The sequence below is a fragment of the Archocentrus centrarchus genome, chromosome 24 (genome assembly GCF_007364275.1).
Source record: "Archocentrus centrarchus isolate MPI-CPG fArcCen1 chromosome 24, fArcCen1, whole genome shotgun sequence".
Taxonomy (NCBI): Eukaryota; Metazoa; Chordata; class Actinopteri; order Cichliformes; family Cichlidae; genus Archocentrus; species Archocentrus centrarchus.
The window spans coordinates 34286433-34308599 of NC_044369.1; the positions used below are offsets into that span (position 1 = coordinate 34286433).

Below are 22167 nucleotides of genomic sequence, written 5' to 3' on the forward strand. Positions count from 1 at the left end.
ATCTGTAGGAATCAGGGACAAACCCCCTCATCACTCTATCTTTAGCAGCTCGACGTGTCAGCCTGTTAGCACTCAGTGGAGGTCACAGTGAACTCCAGCCTGACACACCGTGTATAATGATGTCACAGCGTGGAGGTGAAAGGACGGGTGATGTTGTCAGGTATGCGGCTGAGGTGATAAATCCATATGCAGTGTTATGAATTATGTAAGAAGCTGCTGGAGGTCACTGTGGTCATTTGGGACTCTCAGAGCAGCTGGAAGTTTCAGTCGCATCCGTCACTCCTTCACTCATGCTCAGCTCTCACTGCAGAAAACGCGCCTCGCTGGATCCTAATGAGGTTAAAACCACGTCTGTCCTGAACCGGATCAGAGTCTGGTCTACAAGTGCAGTCCAGGGGGCGGAGACAGCAGCAAGGTGTGCTGGGAAGGAAGGAAACTTCCTCAGAGCCGTGACTGTCACCGCCAGTTATGACGGATACTGCTGCAACCCAAATGAGAACACACACACACACACACAAAATCTCTGGTCTTAATGGTGACTTTGGTAAAGGGATCTGTGTTTTATCTGTCCCAGCAGAAGCTAATAAATACGTGAGTTCAATCTGCCATCGTCTCGTTCTCCTGAGCCTGCTGGTGTCTCCTCCTCATCCTCCCCTCTGAGTCACTTCCCAGCAGCACTGAGGAGGATCCCGTCAGTCTCATCGTCTTCATGTGATGTGACGTCTGCAGGCGACCCCATTGCTCTGATCAATAACCTCCCCGTCTCCCAGCAGTGACCTCAGATTAAATTAGCATCAGTAATCAGGACTCATTGATCGCAGCGCCTCATTCCAGCCGCATTACTGAGAGCGCGGACCTGCGGAGGGTATACGAGTCCAATCACTGAGAGGAATATCGACGCCTCGTCAGAGTCTGAAGACGAGTTTGCTCTGATGTGAGCAGAAACACAGGAAGCTGCTGCAGCTGAGACACATGTGAGGACTCTGTGGGCGTCCACCAAAGCAAAGGCAGCGAACTGTGGAGGCTTCCTCAGAATGAAGGAAGAAACGTCTCTTTATAGTAAAAGACAAAGTCCATCAGTGAAGGAAGCAAATACATTATCTGAGTGAAGGTTTTCACAACGTTCACATAAACAAGGCTTCATTTTCAGCTTTTTCACAAATCAGGAACATTTTTACAAAATAAGGATGTTTTCTTCAAACCTGAAGCCTTCATAAAACCTGAGGCTGCGTTCAGAGGGAACGTGTGGTTGAAGCTGCCGGTTTTGCTGAGTGCTGTGGTCTGAGCAGGATGTGCTTGTATGCAGGTGAACAGTCCGTGTGGAGAGCAGACATTTGAAAAAAAATACTACCCTGAATCTTGAGTTCAGATCCAGGTGACCTCTGACCTCTCAGCTTCTCAGAAATGAAATGTGAGAGTGCTTACCGTACTGTGTTGGAGTTCAGGTGTGCAGCAGGAGACCCTCCACACCCCCTCCAGGTACTGAGCTGGGTTCAGGGGAAGGGGCGTTACTGTGGCGAGCCCTTTGGCTCCACCCCCACCTAGATAGGTGCTCTGTACTCCACCCCATCTCCACGGAGCTCCTCCCCCCTGCTGCTGCTCCTCCTGTGTCCATCTCTGCTGCTTCACCGGCAGCTCGTCGTGGACCCAGCTGCTCTCCGAGGTGGCGCTGGGGGTGGCGGGCCGTGGCGCCATCTCCCTGCTGATGCCCAGAGCCCGACGCAGAGCGAGGCGCCTCAGCTGCTGGAAAGAGGCGCCGCATACATCACAGCGGGCGTCGACAGAAGCATGGCGGCCGCGGCGAGGCAACTGGAGACGCTGGAGCTTATCAAAGAGGAAGGAGGCGTAGGCCGGGTCCTGGAGGAGGCAAAGAGAAAGATGACAGGGCTACAGAAGGGGCGGACAAAATAACAGGAACACCAAAACCCTGAGAATGATGCTGAGCTGAACACGAAAGCTCCAGGAGGGGGGTTCAGCTGAGAGAAATAATCTCTACATTAGATCTGAAGTGATTCATGCAGATTCAGCTTCACAGAACAAACTAACTTTAATGCATTTCAGGAGAACTCCTCCATCCCAGCACGCCTTTCATAAGGACACTGTTAGTATGGTTTAAGAGACATCTGCTGCAGGTCATACTTAAAAACATTGTTCACATTAAGGAGCGGACACACATGGTGTGACAGGCTTTAATTTAGTGGAAAATGCGTGTTCATATACACAGTTGGGTCCTCATGAAGCGATCAAACATTAAGTAAAGCAGAATAATGCTTTCTGATTACAGCTGAACACAAAGGAAGCTCCCAGCAGCCTGAATGTGTCAGCTAGCTGTACTATGGTCCATTTTATAAACCAGATTCATGCCAGTAAAAAACTGAGCATGCAGTGGCCTCCGTACTGTTAGGGACAAAAACACAGCTTTTGTGTTGTTGCCTCTGTGCACCACCACAGTGGGCTGTAAATCAAGTCATTAATCTGCAATTGAAGGGAAGGCTTTCAGCTTTAATTCAAGGGGATTAAATAAGAATGACTTTATACACATTCTTATTTTCAGAGGCTCTAAATTAAGGCTATAACTGACTGACAGCAGTTTAATGTTTTTAATGTTCAGGTAAGGCTGATCCCTCTCTAATACATAACTGAAGCAGACAGAAGATCTGACTCAAACTGTTGAATTTGTCTTTTATAGTTGCTCCCTGTAATTTTAATGTAACATTAAATAGGAGGCCCAAAGAGTTGTTAGTGCAAAGGAGGGAGGCCACCATGTGGCTCTCTGCTGAATTAGCTCTAAATTACACGTTCTTCACTAGCTTAGCATAGCTGTTAGCTTAGCTCCTAGCAGCATGGCTTCTTCTCGGGTCCCTCCTGAACTTTCCTGCTCTGAGTGTCAAATGTTTAGTCACTGCTCGGCCTCCTTTAGCAGTGCCGTTACATCTGGTACCAAAGTCCCGAGGCCTGTGTCCAGCAAAGGGGGCGTGTCCAAACGAAACCTGTGTCGAGCAGAGGGGGCGTGTCCAAACGAAACCTGTGTCGAGCAGAGGGGGCGTGTCCAAACGAAGCCTGTGTCGTTTTTTCAGAATATCACGTGACTAAAGCTAACCTAGTCCCCGTTTTCTGAAATCACGTGACTTCCTCAATGCATTATTCGAGTTGCTGAAAAAGCAGCGGGAGATAGAGGAAGTGTTATTGACCCCAGTGTCTATAAACAATACTTTATTGATATACCATAGCTGATCTATTGGTTCTTCGATATACCACGATCAGCGTAGAGTCATTTAATCTGGTTTTACAATACCTCAGATGGATATTTTGACATAATAATAGCATAATTTTGCTAAAGGGTCCACCAGTCAACATGTAACATAACAGCAGGACTGCTGTACATCACATGTCCAGCAGGTGACAGCACTCTTAAATGAGCTGTTAAGCGGGGCTTCTTGTGATCAGGCTTTAGGTGAATCAGCTGGCCTCATCATTCCATCACTGACCATACTGAAGGTCTTCCAGAGCGACATTCAAGGAAATCTGAACCTGCTGCTTAGGCTAAACGTACATTTGGTAAGATCATAATTCAAGTAATGCAGTAATGACAGCCAGTTACACCAGCAGAAGTGGCAAAAGTACTGACATTCTGTACTTAAGTAGAAGTACAAGTACTTCTGTTAAAAATACTTTGGTAAAAGTTGAAGTACTGGTTGAACTTCTTTACTTAAGTAAACCTAAAAGGTACAGGCTCTGAAATGTACTCAAAGAAAGTAAAAGTATCAGGCTGTAGAAATGATGTCTCAGCATCAGCAGCTTTGATTCAAACTCATCTCTGCTGCACTGATGTAACCTGTAACTCTGACCATGAACACAGAGCTTTACTGTAAATACAGTACAGCAGGCTTACCTGTTTATCCTGCACTAAACTGCAGTATTTTCATACAATCTTTGAATAACACAAAGTCAGCATACCTCAGTTTGTTTTGTAAAAAGTAGTCAGAAAAATAAATAGAATCAAGTAAAGTACAGATACTTGAAAAATCTACTCAGGTACAGTAAGTAGATTTTTCCCACCTCTGACAATGAGAGGTCACTAAAATTAATATTGAACTGTGTGTAACTTTGCAAAAACAATGTTGAACGATATGTGTGGTGGATAAATACAACACTGTGTACTCAAATGCAACTTTATCAGCAGCATCCACACAACATGAGTAACATGTCACCATGGGAACATTTAGACATGTCTTCAAAATAAGATACCACAAAAACAAATATAAAGTGCATGAAAAATACAACTCATCATAACACTGAATCAGTGTGAGTCCTGAGCTTGTTTCTCCGCAGGGAGACGAGTCCATCGGGGGAGTGGGAGACAATGATGCTGATCCTGCTTCACGTAAATATGATGTCAGAAATGGCAACAGGGTTTTCAGGGCTGCTGTGGTGATCTCCGGGTATTCTGCCATGACTTTTATCCAGAACACCGGCAGACTTGTTGTCTGGAACAGTTTTTAAGGCCGCCTTCATTTGTCATCTCCAGCAGTGACTTTAATTTTATCTGTAACATCATGTGACTGAGAGACGATGAGAGAATCTGGACATTTTTCAAAACATTGTTCAGGTATATAAAATGGAAATAATGTAAGTTATGTATTCCTTCAGTGCGGCCTGGTTCTAAATGACACACGGACCGGAACTGGTCTGCGGCCCATGGGTTGGGGACCTCTGCTATAGCTCATTAGGAAAGTTTCTGGGGAAAACCTGGTCTTGTTAGGAGAGACGGCATCCATCCCACTTTGGATGGAGCAGCTCTCATTTCTAGAAATCTGGCCAAATTCACCCCCCCCCCCCAAAAACAAACAAACAAACAAACAAACAAAACAAAAACAAAAACAAAAAAAAATACAAAACAAACATGACTATCCAGGATTGAGACCAGTTCAATTCAGTTTTATTTATATAAAACCAAATCAGAAGAAACAGTCACCTCAAGGCCTGATTATTCAAGACCTTGTATGTGAGGAGAAGGATTTTAAATTCTATTCTAGATTTAACAGGGAGCCAATGAAGAGAAGCCAATATGGGAGAAATATGCTCTCTCTTTCTAGTCCCTGTCAGTACTCTAGCTGCAGCATTTTGGATCAGCTGAAGGCTTTTCAGGGAGCTTTTAGGACAGCCTGATAATAATGAATTACAATAGTCCAGCCTAGAAGTAATAAATGCTGCTGTAGGCTTAGGCTGCTGGGGGTTCCCATGATGCACTGAGGGTTTCTTTTCATTCACTGTATTTCTACACATCCTGAATATTCTGAGATCTCTTTACCTAAAGTTTTAAATTCTCCCACAAAATGGGCTCCAGATGAAACCCTAAATATATGAAATGAGGTGCAGTTTCTCCAGAGATCCCCTCTGACTGCTCCTCCCATCTCTGGAACCTCAGCTGAAGCCTCTAAACCTCAAACACATTTCACTGGAGCTGTGTCCCTCCCCACCAGCAAAAACTCCGACTGTCCGGAGGCTCGAACAAACACCGTGGCTTCATCTGTCCTCACGTTCGTCTGTGCCTTCAAACTCAGATCTGAACCCTCAGCCTCCCACCTCTCTCACATCATCTGCCTTCAGCAGCAACTTTGCCATTACCCTTTATTAATGAGCATGTTAGCTTACTGCTGCTACAACTGGGGGGACAAAGTTTATTACGATCCTGAAGTGATGCAGCGGCCGGGTAAAAACACGTGAACATCTGGACACACAGCTGCTCTGTTTGCAGAGCATTAAACTTCTACCACAAAGACTTGACAGTTTGACCTGTGGCATCAACAAGCAGCTGCTCAGCCTAGTAATCCCACACATACACACACACACACAGGTCAGCAGCAGCAGGACATTAAAGCCGTCAGCGTGCGTGGAGCCAGCCTCAGATTTACAGTGGGATGTGTCAGGATGTGACCTCCTGTTGACTTGAGTCACTGTGTCACCAATGGAGGTCGGCGCCCTGCAGGAACGGAATGACTTCACATGACCAACCAGATGCCTGCAACCCCGAGCTGAAGCTTTAAAGGGACAGTTCACCCCAAAATCAAAGGTATGCATGCTTCCTCACGCCTGCAGCACGTCTCTGCAGCCGGCAAAGACCTCAGGTTACAAACTGGATCCATTTTCCAACTTTTACAGCCACATCCAGAGAATTTTATTCCAAAGCAAAAACTGAAAGCCCAGCAGGATTCATCAGAGGAAAGAAAGTGATGGACCAGAGGAGAGGACAAGGAAGGAAGGTGGAAAGAGTCAGATGAGGAAAAGTGGAAGAAGTGATGAGATGAACATTTTTAATAAAAATAGAACAACCATGACTGAAAAAGATGGCTCAGTCTGAAGCTCTCCCTCACTGTGAGCAGTCATCTCCAGGAGACGGAGTTTAACCAGAATAAGGTCATCATTTCAAACAGACACCAGGCTCATGAATCTCCTCTGACTCTGAAACATGCACAGCAGGAGCTGCAGATCATAACTGAACTCATCTGCAACTCAGAGTGTTTGTAATGTTAAAGAAAAGCTTTGCCATGTTACTGCTACCTGTTTGATGTGGTCCTCACAAACATGAGGAGGTGGAGCTGACGAGGCGCAGACACACCTGCAGACAGACCGAGGGTCAGAGCTGGCACTGGTTACCTGGACGTCCGAGTCGTGCGGTCTGATCCCGAAGCTGCTCCCACACTGAGTCTGCACAGCTGCAGCCTGCTCCTCCCTTTAAATCTTTCTCATTCACACACCCGACAGAAGGGCGTTCCCACCAGCTGGGACCCTGCAGCAGACCCTGTCCTGATGTCACTTCCTGTCCCCTCACTGTGGTCTTTCACAGCAGTGTGGCTGCAGTCTCTCACAGGATGCATGAAATCCCTTCAAGGGTGCTCGGGTATTTCCCCAGCAGCTGCAGTGAAGGTGCTGGAGGTGCTGAGGTGGAGCTGAGATGTGCTCAGGTGAGGTCAGTGAACAGGAAACAAAAAGCCCCTTTCCCTCAAAGTGTTTCACTACATTCTCTTATCAACCACCAGGAGCGCTGTGGAGCTTACGGAGGTCTGGGACAGGACCTTGATTATCTGAGCATGCTCACTCATTTCTCATAACCTAACCCTAACCCAGCTGGGAGGTTCTGTAACCCTGCATTTCTTCAGATGGCCACCAGGAGGCGATAGCTGTGGTTCTAAAAGGCCTCCTGGTCCTGCAGTCGTGTTTGGGAGCTCTGCTGGTGGTTTATGGGCTCAGTCTCACTGAATACAACAGAAAGAAATGTGCAAGTTTTGGCTCTTATTAGAGTCAGGAAGGAGGAGGCATGAGGAGGGTTGTTTTACAGTTAGCTCCTCCCCTGATGGATGTTGCAACATCCATCTTTGGTTTAAATATAGAGCATCTTTCTCTGCATTCACAGACACAGTGAAGCTCCTTCTGACCTTCTCCATCCACTGTCAAAGCAAACAGCACAGGTGCTGTCTGTGCATGAAGCCAAACTGCTTCACTTTAATATCAGTGAAAACATCGAATCAAATGTTTCAGATTATGAATATCTTTGGTTGCTTTTCAGAAACAGTGAGTGGAGGTGCGCCCTGACACCCAGCTGCCGTCTGCAGCGTCTCCGAGCCGATCGGCGATGCTGTCGGCCAATTGGCTGAGTGGCAGGAGCAGAAATTAAAGTGAGCACAAACAGTAATGAAGTGTCCTGCTGACACGGCAGCCTCCTGCTGCCTCCTCACACATAAATTAACTCCTTCAGACCGGCCCACCGGAGCATGTGCTGCTCTCCAGAACATCACACTGCAACATTACAGGCCTTCACCTGAACACGATCTACACACTTTCTTTACTGTTACTAATTTTTATCGTTTGTTCTTCCCAAAAAAAAAAAGACACATTTGAACTGTTTCACCTGTTTAGGAACAGATGATGTACTGAATCACCTTCTCCACCTCTCCATGAAGTTCAAACATCCTCTTCTTGTCACAGCAGGTGGAGGTTACAGGTTAGGATCCAAATGCAGGCGGCTGAATGACTCAAATAAAAATGAGCTTTAACAGCTGATGTCCAAACAGTGATCCACAAACAAGTAGCAGCAAGGAAAGGAGCCTGTTTGACATCGACGGGGCTGAAACGTCCACACAGAGAGAGCGTCAGAGCACAGCTGTGGTTACAGTCGCTTCTGTTTAAGCACTTTATTGTTTTCTATTTTAGTTCACTCTGTTTGTAAAACATCCCTGTTTCTGATTGGTCGGATGCTTGCAGGTGAACATGCTCACTGGTTAATGATGTTGGGTTATCCTGAGTATGTTGGACTTGCTTTGCAGCGATTACACACTGACATGATTACAGAGCAGGAACCTCGTCAGCAGGAAATATGTTAGAATGAAACCATGTGCCCAGACTCCAGCTCAGGCCTGAGAGACTTTAAACATCCCACAGTTTCATCTTGAGTCTCAGCATCTGTAAGAAAACTACAGAATAAAAACTTTAAAGGGTCTGTGGTGCCAAGATTTTGTATCTTGGGAGAAAAGTTTTCCTCTGAAGAAGCAGCCAGATACAACCTGAGATCTCACAGTGAAACACATTCACATCGTAGGTGTTGGTTCAGGAACTCTGAAGCTGCAGCAGCTGCTGCTCAGCTCCCCGACCAGCTTCTTTTGGGGGGCTGAGGCTATGTGCTGGGATATGTCCTGGTATAATACCAGCCGAGAAACTCTCCCATTAAAACCTCCTGCTGCTGTTTGAGTTCCCCTCCGACAAGAAGATTAATTCGTGTGTGAAACCTCTCACGATCATGGTAAATGGTAAATGGACTAGTTCTTATATAGCGCTTTTCTACTCAGTCAGAGCACTCAAAGCGCTTATACAACACGTTCATGACTGTGAGCACGCTGCACTTCAGCTTCAACAAACCAGACTCAAACATTTCTCTGCTGCTGCTTCAGTCACAGCAAGTCAAACCAGATAGAGCTGATCTGGACTCCTTTCATGGATGTTTACCTGGTCTGAAAGAAGTGGAGGGCTGAGAACAAGGAACCGGTTTTGTAGAGCACGTAGAAGGAGAAGCTGGGGCAGAACCCTAACCCTGCATCAGGTGGTGAAGATATAAAACATCTCCTGTCCTGTTTTCCTAGCTAGCATTCATGCTAAAAGCAGCACTTCATGCTCCACTCGTCATCAGCGGTCCCCATGTAAGAGCTAAAACATCAGCCAAGGCTTTAACGCACAAACACACCTGACTGCACCCCAACACCACATCAGGACATTTCTACTGTGACATCAGCTGCTGCTGGAGCAGAACGGGAGCTGATGACAGGCGTCACAGCTGTGACGATGGATTCAGTGTGTTCGCTGCAGTGTTTGGAGTTCTGTTCATTTGGAAATCACTGAATAAAAGAAAAGTCTTCATGTTTTTCTTTGTGTGACTTCACTGTATGTTTTAGTCTGTCATGTGCAGGCCTGTCCACATACTTGTGGCTCGTGTCCTCGGGGTTTTTGAATAACCAGCGTCTCTTTTTTATTCTGCTGAGGGAAAACAGATTTCTTTTTTGCGGTGCTCACATTAATCAGCGCTCTAATTCTCCTGCCCGGATGGGAGAGAGTTTTCAGAGCTAATGGCTCTTTTAAAGCCTGTTTGAAGGTGGGAGCTGAACTCTCCTCCCTCAGCTCTAATTAACTCATTAATCATGAGTGTGGCGGGCAGACAAACGTCTCCTCGCTGAGGTTCATGGGAACCTAAGGGCTGCAGCACGGAGGACATGACGGACAGGACAGCTTCTTTCATCTCCGACTTCAAAACCAGGAAATCTGTTTTTCCAGCCCCTCACAGAGGTCTGTCTGCTGCCAGGAGCTCAGTCAGAGGGGAGACATCTCCTCATGTTTCAAACTCTGCAGCTACAAACATGCTTTTAGATTCAAACAGGCTCGGCCGTCAGCATCAGCATCATCATCAGAAACCTGCTGTTATCAGCCCTAAACAGCATCCAAGTGCTTCCTCTCCAAATGCCAGCAGCCTCATCCCAAATCCTCCACATGAGAGTCGGACCGTCACAGGAAGATAAGCTGATGCTGATGAGTCACTGAAGGCTTCCAGCTCGGCAGCAACACGAGGAAACATCACTACAGATCCAGATCAGCGATAAAAGTCAACGTTTATACTGATAATAGAGTCTGCTCCCTCCACACTGATGAAACGACAATCATATTCATCCATTTATCTGCTTTTTTAAAGTGACAGTGCAGCAGCTGCCCAGCCTCAGTCATAGCTGTGTCTGTGCTGCTAACAGAGGCCCTGGCAGCGTAACAATTCATCCTGTGTCCTTCATGTAGAAATGAGTCCACAGACTGTTAGAGGCAACCACAGAGTCGGGGAAAGTCTCATTCTTGGAAGCTGATGCAGACTTTGGCAACAAAATGCGTCTATAAAACATCCTGCAGCTCATTACAGGCCTGCAGGTCTGAAGAGAAGCCCAGTGGCTGCAGGTCTAATAGGCAGTGTTATCTGTGCTGGGTCAGCATCCTCTGAGGCTCTGCACAGTACTAAATCTGCCCCCTGAGTGCCCGACGCCAGCCCCGCCGCTAAAAACACAGTGAGAGGAAATCAGTGCGAAGATCAAACCAAAGAAAAATCTCCAGATCTGAGCTGCAGCAGCACACCTGAAGCCTGAATACAGAACAGGAGGCAGCGTGACCTTTGGCAGATCTGATGATTTATCAAAGCTGCAGGAGAAATGGATAAAAAAACAACAAGAGCAGCAGGCAAACAGAGGAGGAGGAGGAGGAGGAGACAGGCGGTCACCCTAACACACAAACCTCCCACAGCTGCTGTTCCTGTGAGGCTCTATGGCCTCCATGCTCATGTTCCCCCAACATCCAACGTGAGACCTTCAGAGACCTTCTCATGTCTTCATCAGAATAAAAGGACCTGATGAGCTGTGTGCTCAGAGACTGCCCCTGCCAAACACATCCTCACTTTTAATTAAAGAGATTAAGCACCCCCTGTCCACACACACACACACACACAGCGCTCGCTCACTCCTGACTGCAGTGGATGGTAACAGGTGAGTGGGGGCAGCTTCTCTCACCTGTGAAAGAGCAATCTTCAGCACGGTGAGGGAAGGATGGATGTGCTGCTAACTGCTTCATCAGCTTGGTTTCCCTCCACCTTTTCTGCCCCCCAGGTTTATACTCAGCAGTAATGTGGACCTGCTCAGAGGATCCTGGTCCTTGTTGGTGAACAAAGCGCTCTGTGATTAACAGTCACTGTTAGCAGATGATCTCGAGGTCAGAAGCAGAGCGCTGTGCTTCCTGTTGTTGCACCAAACAGGAAGTTGTGACAAAAGTGAGGAAAAGCTGCTTGAAAGAAAGAGGAGAGAGACATCCACACAGCAGGTGACAGATCCTGTGATTCTGCAGCTGAGCCTGGAGCAGCTCAGGTGTTTAGGATAGCTTCAGGAGTCAGATATTAATGATATGGGTGAATGAGGACACTGTGATGCTCAGTGTGACCTAAAATGACCACCTGACTGAAAGTCTTCAGCACACTGTTGAGACATATTAAAGACTCCTTTGTCAAAGTGTGTCCTCTAACCCGTCATATGTAAGGGATGCCATCTAACTATATAACTGCACTCTGTCTTGTATCGTATCCTCACTGCAGCTCTCTGTGGCGTCTCCAGCTCGTCTGTACGGAGCTCTGCTCCGAGCTGCTCGCCATGTTCCCAGCCTTTAAGCCCACCCGGGCTCCTCTGATGCTCGTTAGTGTAGCGAGGACTGACGCACAGAGCTGCGCTGGTCCTCTCCTGAGCTGCTGGATGGCCATTTTGAAGGTGATGCGTGGTGGCAGAGCGACATGAGGACGATGGAGACTATTTGATCACTGATCGACTTTCTTTTTAATTTGTGCTCAGCATCCTGAGCTGAACAGTGTGATCTGAACTGCTCTGAGTGAGAAGAAATCCTCATTGGTTCTTAAACAGCCTCCTACTTTTCATCCATGTTTTCGAGGAGGAGGTGGATCTGCAAAGTTCACAGCTAATACCAAAGCAATGTCAATGCTCAGACAGATCTCCACCATGGTAATAAAATGCTGGTTGCAAAAAGCCATGCAAAAAGCCACAATCATGTATTCTCTGACCGTTGGTGAGTGTTCACTGTGTGAACTTCCTCATTGTTTAAAATGAGAAATGATCTGATTTCACTTTCCACCATTTTTATAGATTATATAGATTTATATTCACTGCTCCAAACCTATCAGCTGTGTTACTGTTACTGAGGGACTGTGTGTGTGTGTGTGTGTGTGTGTGTGTTACAGCCTGCTGCCATGTCTCTTTGTTCTCTTAAATACATCATCTTTATTAAGCTGCAGGTTTTATGTCAGCAGTGCCAATACAATTTTTCCTCTGTATTAGAACCAGATTCTCCACTTGGTCTATTAGAAATGAAACAGAATTTATTTTACTGACAGTTTCAAACATTTCTGTGACAAAAGAAATTTGAACTGCGATCTGCAAACGTTGCTGCTGTAACCATTAAACACCTCAGCATTTGTTGTGTTGTTGAGTGTGACAGTCGTCCTTTGTGTTGTATTTATTGGTTTAATCTCACAGTCACAGTCTCTGTCCGTGGTCCTGAGCGTCCTCTGCTGAGCAAAATATGAATCAGAGCTGCAGTCTGAGGAAGCTTTTTGCTCTTTAATAAGCAAGAACACACACACACACACACACACACACACACACACGCGCACACACACACGTGCGCGCACACACTGGTTAATTAAGAGTAACTGGCAGATTAATCAGAGACTGTGACACATGAGTGAGTTCAACACAAAAGTGAAGAAATGAAAACTGACAGCAGAGTGAAGTGACGCAGAGGGGCGGAGTCACACAGAGGGGCGGAGTCACACAGAGGGCACCGTGGGTCAAAAGGTTCGCTCAGTCACTCAGAAGGTTTTCAGGATGAGCTGATCAACCAGCAGCACTGCTGCTAATGGTACCAGAGCATCAGTGGGAATGATAATCCCACAAACATAACGCAGATATGCTGAGAGTTCTTCTTCTGTTCTCGTCACTGAGCCTGCTTCTGTTTCTAAAGGTCACAGTAAACGCTGATCTTTTCATGGTGGATGATTTTGTTTTGCTGCTGCATCCGTGTGTTGGACCAACCGCTGCACACTTACACCATGAAAGGTTTTTACTCAGGGAAAGTTCTCACTCCGTGGTCGGAGCCTAAAATACAGCCCCAAGAATTGCAGTCATCCTCAGCTGCTGCAGTGTGGACACAGAGGAGAGGACAGGTTACAGGAACATCTCCTGGACTTTGTAGGTGGATATGAATGTAAATTCTCACACAGATGCAGCTTCAGCCTTTTCAGTACTTTTGGTACTTTGAAAGAAAAGAGAAAAATCAGCTGCTCTCATTTGGTAGGTCAGAGCCTTGAAAAGAAGCTTGTTTGCTTGAAGGTCACATGTTGCATGTTCTGCACGTGTCTGAGGCAGCGGCATGTTGAAGGATGGAGTTGGTGTGCAGGTCCTGCAGAGAGCAGAGCATCATCAGTCTCAGTCTGCTGCCTGCCTGCATTAGCAAACAGCTCAGCTCGGACTCGATTTGTTGTCTCAAACAGATCTGGGGCTTCCCTCTGAGGAGGTGGAACTTCATCTGCCCTCCACCACACAAAGTCATTTATCTTCAGCAGGCCTCTGCTCCTCAGGGTTTCAGATGCTGTCAGAATTTAAATGATGCTGTATGCAGTTCACATTATGCTTCTGTCCCTGTTTCCCTGCAGTCTGACAGCAGGTTGGAGTTTGTGCTGGCTCTGATGCTTATTTAGTCCTCAGCAGGTGGAGGAGAGTAAAACTTTGACTTGGCTCTGAGAATAGGCGCCCTGACTGTGATGGAAACAGGCTCCATTTATATGTACAGCATACAAAGTATAAAAATGGACTAAGAGGCTCAATGTTTCTGTTTAATCTGTCTGTTTATGCAATGAAAATGATAGAAGCAGAACAGCTTCTCTGTGCAGCAGCGCCCCCTGGTGTGTGCATGCTTACATGTGAAACAAGCTGCTCATGAATCAAAACTATGACCTGAATCATAGAATTGATTTGCAGCCTGTAAATATCTGAAAGTGCTGCTGTTGATTTGTAATGACTCAAACTATCTTACACTCATCCTTTTATTTCTGCTGCTGCAACACAGCTGTTTACCCTCAGTGAAAACAGTTCATTCAGTACTTTCATACAGAAGAATGAAGTCATCTGTGTTTATATAGTTATTGGTACCAGTGTCTAATTAAACCGTGATCCTGTGATGCTTAAATAGTTCAGAGGTGAACAGAAAAGATGAACAAAAGTAAAACTTATCAATCAGAAAGGAAGATGATGATTTAAATCAAAGTGAAGACTAATAATTCAAATAATTCCCCTACACTCTACTGCAACACCTGCCAGCTCCATCATCATCACCATCACCATCACCATCACCACCGTCATCTGGGATGAGTGCTGTGGTAATGATCAGAATAATAAAGGGCCTGAATGACTTCAGAAGTGACACTCGGGCTCATAAAGCTCCTGCAGACTGTCACCTTTCTGCTGTCCCAGCAGATCCTCTGGGCTTTTACTGCAGCGGGACCTTCCCTTCCTGCTCTGGTGACCTTGGTACCTTCAGCCGTCTCTACACTGCAATCTTCTATAAAATCTTCTCAGTACCAGGCTCCAGAGGTGGCAAAAGTACTGACATTCTGTACTTAGATAAGATAAGATAAGATAAGATAAGATAGTGTTTATTCGTCACATGCACAGTTATACACAGTACAATGCACAGTGAAATGTATTTTGTACCTGCAACCATATATACACACACATATAAATAAGAAGAATAAAAAAAAAAAAAGTAATTCACACTATACACTATACTCTATATACTATACACTATACACACTTTTACGTGGATAAGCAGAAGTACAAGTACTTGTGTTAAAAATACTCTGGTAAAAGTTGAAGTACTGGTTCAACTTCTTTACTGCAGTAAAAGTAAAAAAGTACAGGCTCTGAAATGTACTCAAAGTAAGAAAGTAAAAGTAGTTCTTTGGAGGACATTTCTACCTGCTATTTTTGTGTAAAGCTAACTGAACCTCATTATATATTATTGTAATAATATAAAATAATACATGAGAATAGAAATTTTATTCCAGTCTAAATTTTAATCCTAATGAATGCTCTCAGCTTGAATCTGTTCTGTAGGACACAAACTGTGAAAGTGAATTTAAACCCAGCTCTGTTCTCTGTGTCCTCCATAGTAGAGGGTGAATGTGCCTCCACCTAAACACCAACATGAGGATACTCAGGGGTTACAGTGGGATTCAGAAGGTGGAGGAACCCTAGGATCAGCTGTAGTGGCTCTGCATGGGGAGAAGAATCACAGCTTTCTATTGTAGCTGCAGTAAATGATGTTGGTGTGCAGGCTGTGATCAGCTGACCTGCTGCTGCTGCTGCTCTGAGGTTTACTGCTCTGTGTGGATGAACTGAACTCACAAAGATGTAACCCAGTATTTCACAGCTCTCTGAGCTGATCTCCATCCCCTACACTGACAGCATACAGGCTGTAGAAATGTTGGATTCAGTGAATGAATCTCAGCATCAGCAGCTTTGATTCAAACTCATCTCTGCTGCACTGATGTAACCTGTAACTCTGACCATGAACACAGGATTTAAGCAAATGTGAAAACTATCAGAGATTTAGTTACTTGGCAGATTTACACGCAAAGCACAAAAGAAGCTGATAAAATTGTTTCCTTGTTCTTCATTGGCTCCCTGTTTAATCTAGAATAGAATTTAAAATTCTTCTCCTCACATACAAGGTCTTGAATAATCAGGCCCCATCTTATCTCAAAGACCTCATAGTACCATATCACCCCAACAGAGCACTTTGCTCTCAGACTGCTGGCTTACTTGTGGTTCCTCGGATACTTAAGAGTAGAATGGGAGGCAGAGCCTTCAGCTTTCAGGCCCCTCTTCTGTGGAACCAGCTTCCAGCTTGGATTCAGGAGACAGACACCCTCTCTATTTTTAAGATTAGGCTTAAAACTTTCCTTTATGATCAAGCTTATAGTTAGGGCTGGATCGGGTGACCCTGGACCCTCCCTTAGTTATGCTGCTATAGGCTGCTGGGGGGTTCCCATGATGTGTTTCTTTTCATTCACCTCTTTCCACTCTGGTTTGGGGAGCAGGCTGAACCAGCAGGGCCGTATAAACAAACAAACTCTGAGAGAAAACTAGTCAGTTTCTTTCAGCTGCCATAAAGGGATCAGTGTGGCTGTTACAATAAAGTTTAACATCCAGGTGTTCATGAAAAAGAGGCTTCATGAGGTTCAAATGAGTTACAAGTTAGCCAGTTAGTTTCCATTTAAAGATGACCCACCATAATCTGACTGAAGGACTTCTAAAGAAACTAGAACACAGCTCTGCTAGAACTTTGGACATAAACGAAGGGTTAAAGAAGCTGGGTTAGCTGCCAGATAACAGTGTGCTAGCTGGTGCACAGTGTTGCCAGCTTAGCAACTTTGTTGCTAGATTTAGTAACTTTTCAGATCCCCCAGTGAGTTTTTTCCCCCAAAAAGTGACTAGCAACAACTTTTTCTGTTGACTTAGCATGGAAAACTGGAATCCTCTGCCGACCCCCCTGACAGCAAGTTTTCTTACATAAAATTTGGCAACAGTGCTGTGGCTAGCTACACATCTGTGGTCAGGCTACTATAAACACATCAGCAGGAAGCTGGAGGATGAAGGTTAAAGTGTTCTCAGTAAAGTTCATGCTGAGCATCCCTGATGGGCAGAGACAAACTCCATCATACTGCAGGAAGAAGAGGCCTAAAACAGAGAACATCTGAGATGATCCGTCTACAGAACAAGATCAGTCATTAATGCTGCTGTGAGATTTGGATTACTGTGAAAAAGTCCTGAACTTCCCATCCACACTGAGAGGGGTTCACTCTGAGGGTGTGTGGTGTCCAGGACATCGGGAGCCTGTGGGCTGCAGTTACACTGTGAGCTTTAAACTCTGAGCTTAAAGATGTGCTGCACATAAACGGAGCTGATAACCAGCTGCAGAGGCCGAGAACGACCGCTGACAAAAACCTGCAGCACGTTAAAAAGACGAGAGGTTCGTCCTGGAAACAGGTTAATCTGAGGGTCTATCAAGTCAGTTTAACAAGTAGTCAGCTAACAGAAACTGACAGTTGGTGCTCATTTAGAAAGATTTGCACTTATTCTTTGAGCTCAATATGCAATTAACTGTCATGGTGTGCTGTGTGCCAAGTGAAGGCAGACCCCAAAATGCAGGACTCACAGGCAAACTGAACGTAAAGATGATTTATTGAGATGAAAGACAAATACTACAACAAACTGGACGGGTGCCAGAACTAAAACTGAGTGGCTCATGAAACAGGGAGACACAGAGCTGAGATCATAGATGACACAACAAGGAACAGAGAAAAACTGAGGGGTAAATACACACAGTAGGTAATCAGGGCAAGTGGAAACAGCAGGGAACCACAGGTGAAACTAATAACAGAGGAAGCAAAACTAAACACAAAGCACAAGGAACACAAGACTGTCAAAATAAAACAGGAAGCACACAGACACAGGACAGAGATGCAGGGGAGACAGGAACAAATGGAACAAGGAGATCAAAATACCAAAACTAACAACAAGAGAGGAAACTGAGATAAATAATCAAAACCAAAACAGACTAGGACATAACAAAACTCAGAGAAAACAGAACTAAACACAAAATACTGGGCATACGGCCCAGGACCATGACAATAAATAAATAATAATTTATGATTTTACTTAAATAAATCTGAATGTTTCCTGCACAGGATATTGGCCATTCAGATCCTGTATTAGAAAATATTCTCATTATTTTTCAATAGTTTTCTCTAGATGTAGTACAAACATAACATGTGCATAATAACAAGATGAAGGAAAGAATGAATTTAAACAGTCCAGTGAAGGAAAGGAGAATTATTCTGTCTATGCAGATTGCTCACACTTTGTGACGATGGTGCGTTCAGCAGAGCGAGCAGCGACTCAGTGACTAGAGAGAGGCAGTGAAGCCAGAGCATCAGACAAATCACAGCTACTCGTTTTGTGGAACAAAGAGAGTGAAGCTCGCTCGCCCCAGCAGAGACGAGAGCAGCTCTGATGTTCACGCTTTGATACAAAAAAACCTGACAGAGGAATTCAGCATCAAACACTCCAGAAGGGAAGTGGCTCTCCATGTATTCAAAGATATTTTCCAGCAAAAATGGAAACAATAAATTCAATTCAGTTTCATTTATATAGCTCCAAATCAAGTACCACCCCTGCAGGAAGAGACTGGACTTAAGATATGTTAGAAGAAAGATCCAATTCAATTCAGCTGCATCAAATCACAACAAACAGTCGCCTCAAGGTGCTTTATACTGTAAGGTAAACATCCTACAGAAGAACAGGGTAAAAAGAGGTGAATGAGAAGAAACAGTGCATTATGGGAACCCCCCAGCAGACTAGGCATATAGCAGCATAACTAAGGGATGGTTCAGGGTCACCTGATCCAGCCCTAACTATAAGCTTGATCATAAAGGAAAGTTTTAAGCCTAATCTTAAAAATAGAGAGGGTGTCTGTCTCCTGAATCCAAGCTGGAAGCTGGTTCCACAGAAGAGGGGCCTGAAAGCTGAAGGCTCTGCCTCCCATTCTACTCTTAAGTATCCGAGGAACCACAAGTAAGCCAGCAGTCTGAGAGAGAAGTGCTCTGTTGGGGTGATATGGGACTATGAGGTCTTTGAGATAAGATGGGGCCTGATTATTCAAGACCTTGTATGTGAGGAGAAGGATTTTAAATTCTATTCTAGATTTAACAGGGAGCCAATGAAGAGAAGCCAATATGGGAGAAATCTGCTCTCTCTTTCTAGTCCCTGTCAGTACTCTAGCTGCAGCATTTTGGATCAGCTGAAGGCTTTTCAGGGAGCTTTTAGGACAGCCTGATAATAATGAATTACAATAGTCCAGCCTAGAAGTAATAAATGCATGAATGAGCTTTTCAGCATCACTCTGAGAAAGGATGTTTCTAATTTTAGAAATATTGCGCAAATGCAAAAAAGCGGTCCTACATATTTGTTTAATATGTGCATTGAAGGACATATCCTGGTCAAAAATAGAGGTGCTAGAGGTCCTCAGGTGCTGTCATATATCTGATAAAGTGCCAGTCAAAAGCTAAGTAATTCTCATGCTGTTCCTTAATGATGCAGTATCTTCTTCTGTTTATGAAACACATGTAATGCTTTCACATGTTCACAGATGTGATTCTGACCTTCAGCGCCGTGGTGTCGGCCAGAGCAGCGGCTTGTCTGTTCAGCTGTGACGCCATGATGTGGCAGCGCTGACACAGCCTCCGTAGCTCCTCCTCCTCAGGCTTGTTGTAGTGGCTCAGTTCGCTGGCCGAGAGTGAGCCTTCGGGATTTGGTCGAGACGCACAGCTCCTCCTCACCTCCTCCTCTTCATCCTCTCCTGCAGAATGGAGGCGCTTCCTACGACCGGTGGAAGCCAAAGGAAGAGGAGTCTCCCCCTCCACCACCTGCAGCCAGACAGAGGAAACCTCTTTAACATCACCTTCATTCACCCACATTAGTCTGATGGGAGTTTAGAGTCATTCAGTCACACCAGGTTCAGTCAGTAACAGTCTGACAGTCTCTTTGACCAATGGGCAGACAAAAGATTGTCACATTTTTCTGTAACAACCAATCCTGAGGAATTTTGGCTTAAAGTTCAATTCAATTCAATTCAGTTCAATTTTATTTATATAGCGCCAAATCACAACAAACTGTCGCCTCAAGGCGCTTTGTATTGTGGGTAAAGACCCTACAATAATACAGAGAAAACCCAACAGTCAAAACGACCCCCTATGAGCAGCACTTGGTGACAGTGGGAAGGAAAAACTCCCTTTAACAGGAAGAAACCTCCATCAGAACCAGGCTCAGGGAGGGGGGGTCATCTGCTGTGACCGGTTGGGCTGAGGGGAGAGAAAGACATGCTGTGGAAGAGAGCCAGAGATTAATATCAATTAATGATTAAATGCAGAGTGGAGTATAAACAAAGTAAATAAGGTGAATGAGAAGAGACAGTGCATTATGGGAACCCCCCAGCAGACTAGGCCTATAGCAGCATAACTAAGGGAGGGTTCAGGGTCACCTGATCCAGCCCTAACTATTAGCTTTATCATAAAGGAAAGTTTTAAGCCTAATCTTAAAAATAGAGAGGGTGTCTGTCTCCTGAATCCAAGCTGGAAGCCGGTTCCACAGAAGAGGGGCCTGAAAGCTGAAGGCTCTGCCTCCCATTCTACTCTTAAGTATCCTAGGAACCACAAGTAAGCCAGCAGTCTGAGAGCGAAATGCTCTGTTGGGGTGATATGATACTATGAGGTCTTTGAGATAAGATGGTGCCTGATTATTCAAGACCTTGTAGGTGAGGAGAAGGATTTTAAATTCTATTCTAGATTTAACAGGGAGCCAATGAAGAGAAGCCAATATGGGAGAAATCTGCTCTCTCTTTCTAGTCCCTGTCAGTACTCTAGCTGCAGCATTTTGGATCAGCTGAAGGCTTTTCAGGGAGCTTTTAGGACAGCCTGATAATAATGAATTACAATAGTCCACCCTAGAAGTAATAAATGCATGAATGAGCTTTTCAGCATCACTCTGAGAAAGGATGTTTCTAATTTTAGAAATATTGCACAAATGCAAAAAAGCGGTCCTACATATTTGTTTAATATGTGCATTGAAGGACATATCCTGGTCAAAAATGACTCCAAGATTTCTCACAGTGTTACTGGAGGCCAAAGTAATGCCATCCAGAGTAAGTATCTGGTTAGACACCATGTTTCTAAGATTTGTGGGGCCGAGTACAAGAATTTCAGTTTTATCTGAATTTAGAAGCAGGAAATTAGAGGTCATCCAGGCCTTAATATCTTTAAGACATTCCTGCAGTTTAACTAATTGATGTGTGTCATCTGGCTTCATTGATAGGTAAAGCTGAGTATCATCTGCATAACAATGAAAATTGATGCAGTGCTTTCTAATAATACTGCCTAAGGGAAGCATGTATAATGTAAATAAAATTGGTCCTAGCACAGAACCCTGTGGAACTCCATAATTAACCTTAGTGTGTGAAGAAGACTCCCCATTTACATGAACAAATTGGAGTCTATGAGATAAATATGATTCAAACCACTGCAGTGCAGTACCTTTAATACCTATAGTATGCTCTAATCTCTGTAATAAAATGTTCTGGTCAACAGTATCAAAGCTGCACTGAGGTCCAACAGGACAAGAACAGAGATGAGTCCACTGTCAGAGGCTGTAAGAAGATCATTGGTAACCTTCACTAATGCTGTTTCTGTACTGTGATGAATTCTGAAACCTGACTGAAACTCTTCAAATAAACCGTTCCTCTGCAGATGATCAGTTAGCTGTTTTACAACTACTCTTTCAAGAATCTTTGAGAGAAAAGGAAGGTTGGAGATTGGCCTATAATTAGCTAAGACAGCTGGGTCACTGATGGCTTTTTAAGCAGAGGTTTAATTACAGCCACCTTGAAGGTCTGTGGTACATAGCCAACCAATAAAGACTGATTGATCATTTTTAAGATTGAAGCATCACTAATTGGAAAGACTTCTTTGAACAGTCTAGTAGGAATGGGATCTAACAAACATGTTGCTGGTTTGGAGGAAGTAACTATTGAAGTTAACTCTGAAAGATCAACTGGAGCAAAAGAGTCTAAACAAATACCAGCAGTGCTGAAAGCAGCCGAACATGAAGAATAATCTTTGAGATGGTTATGAATAATTTTTTCTCTAATGTCTAAAATTTTATTTGTAAAGAAAAGTGAAGAGCAAATGTTTGAGAATGTTTGCTCAACGATTCACCGAAAATGAAAGTGAACCAGGACGCTGAGTGGGACTGGAAGAGGTGATGCAGCACAACTTAGCAGTTCTACTACTCGCTGTAGTGGACAGTTGCAGCATTGCTACAATAACAAATCCCAAAATAAAAGTAACCCACAGGCCTTTATAATAAAAGCACTCTGTAGAAAACTGTTGAGACTTTCAACAAAGTACAGGTAGTGTTTTTT

At 44.7% G+C, this 22167-nt stretch overlaps 1 protein-coding gene across 1 annotated transcript in view; it reads right to left on the reverse strand.

Annotated features, from left to right (window-relative positions):
- Positions 1–22167, reverse strand: part of LOC115774185 (kinesin-like protein KIF26A) — a 74888-nt gene that overhangs the window by 51250 nt on the left and 1471 nt on the right. The window contains exons 2-3 of the mRNA XM_030721328.1: positions 19355–19618; positions 1426–1857 (exon numbers count right to left, since the gene is read on the reverse strand). Of these exons, the coding sequence (XP_030577188.1) occupies positions 1426–1857; positions 19355–19618 (696 nt within the window). The remainder of the gene's footprint in view (positions 1–1425; positions 1858–19354; positions 19619–22167) is intronic.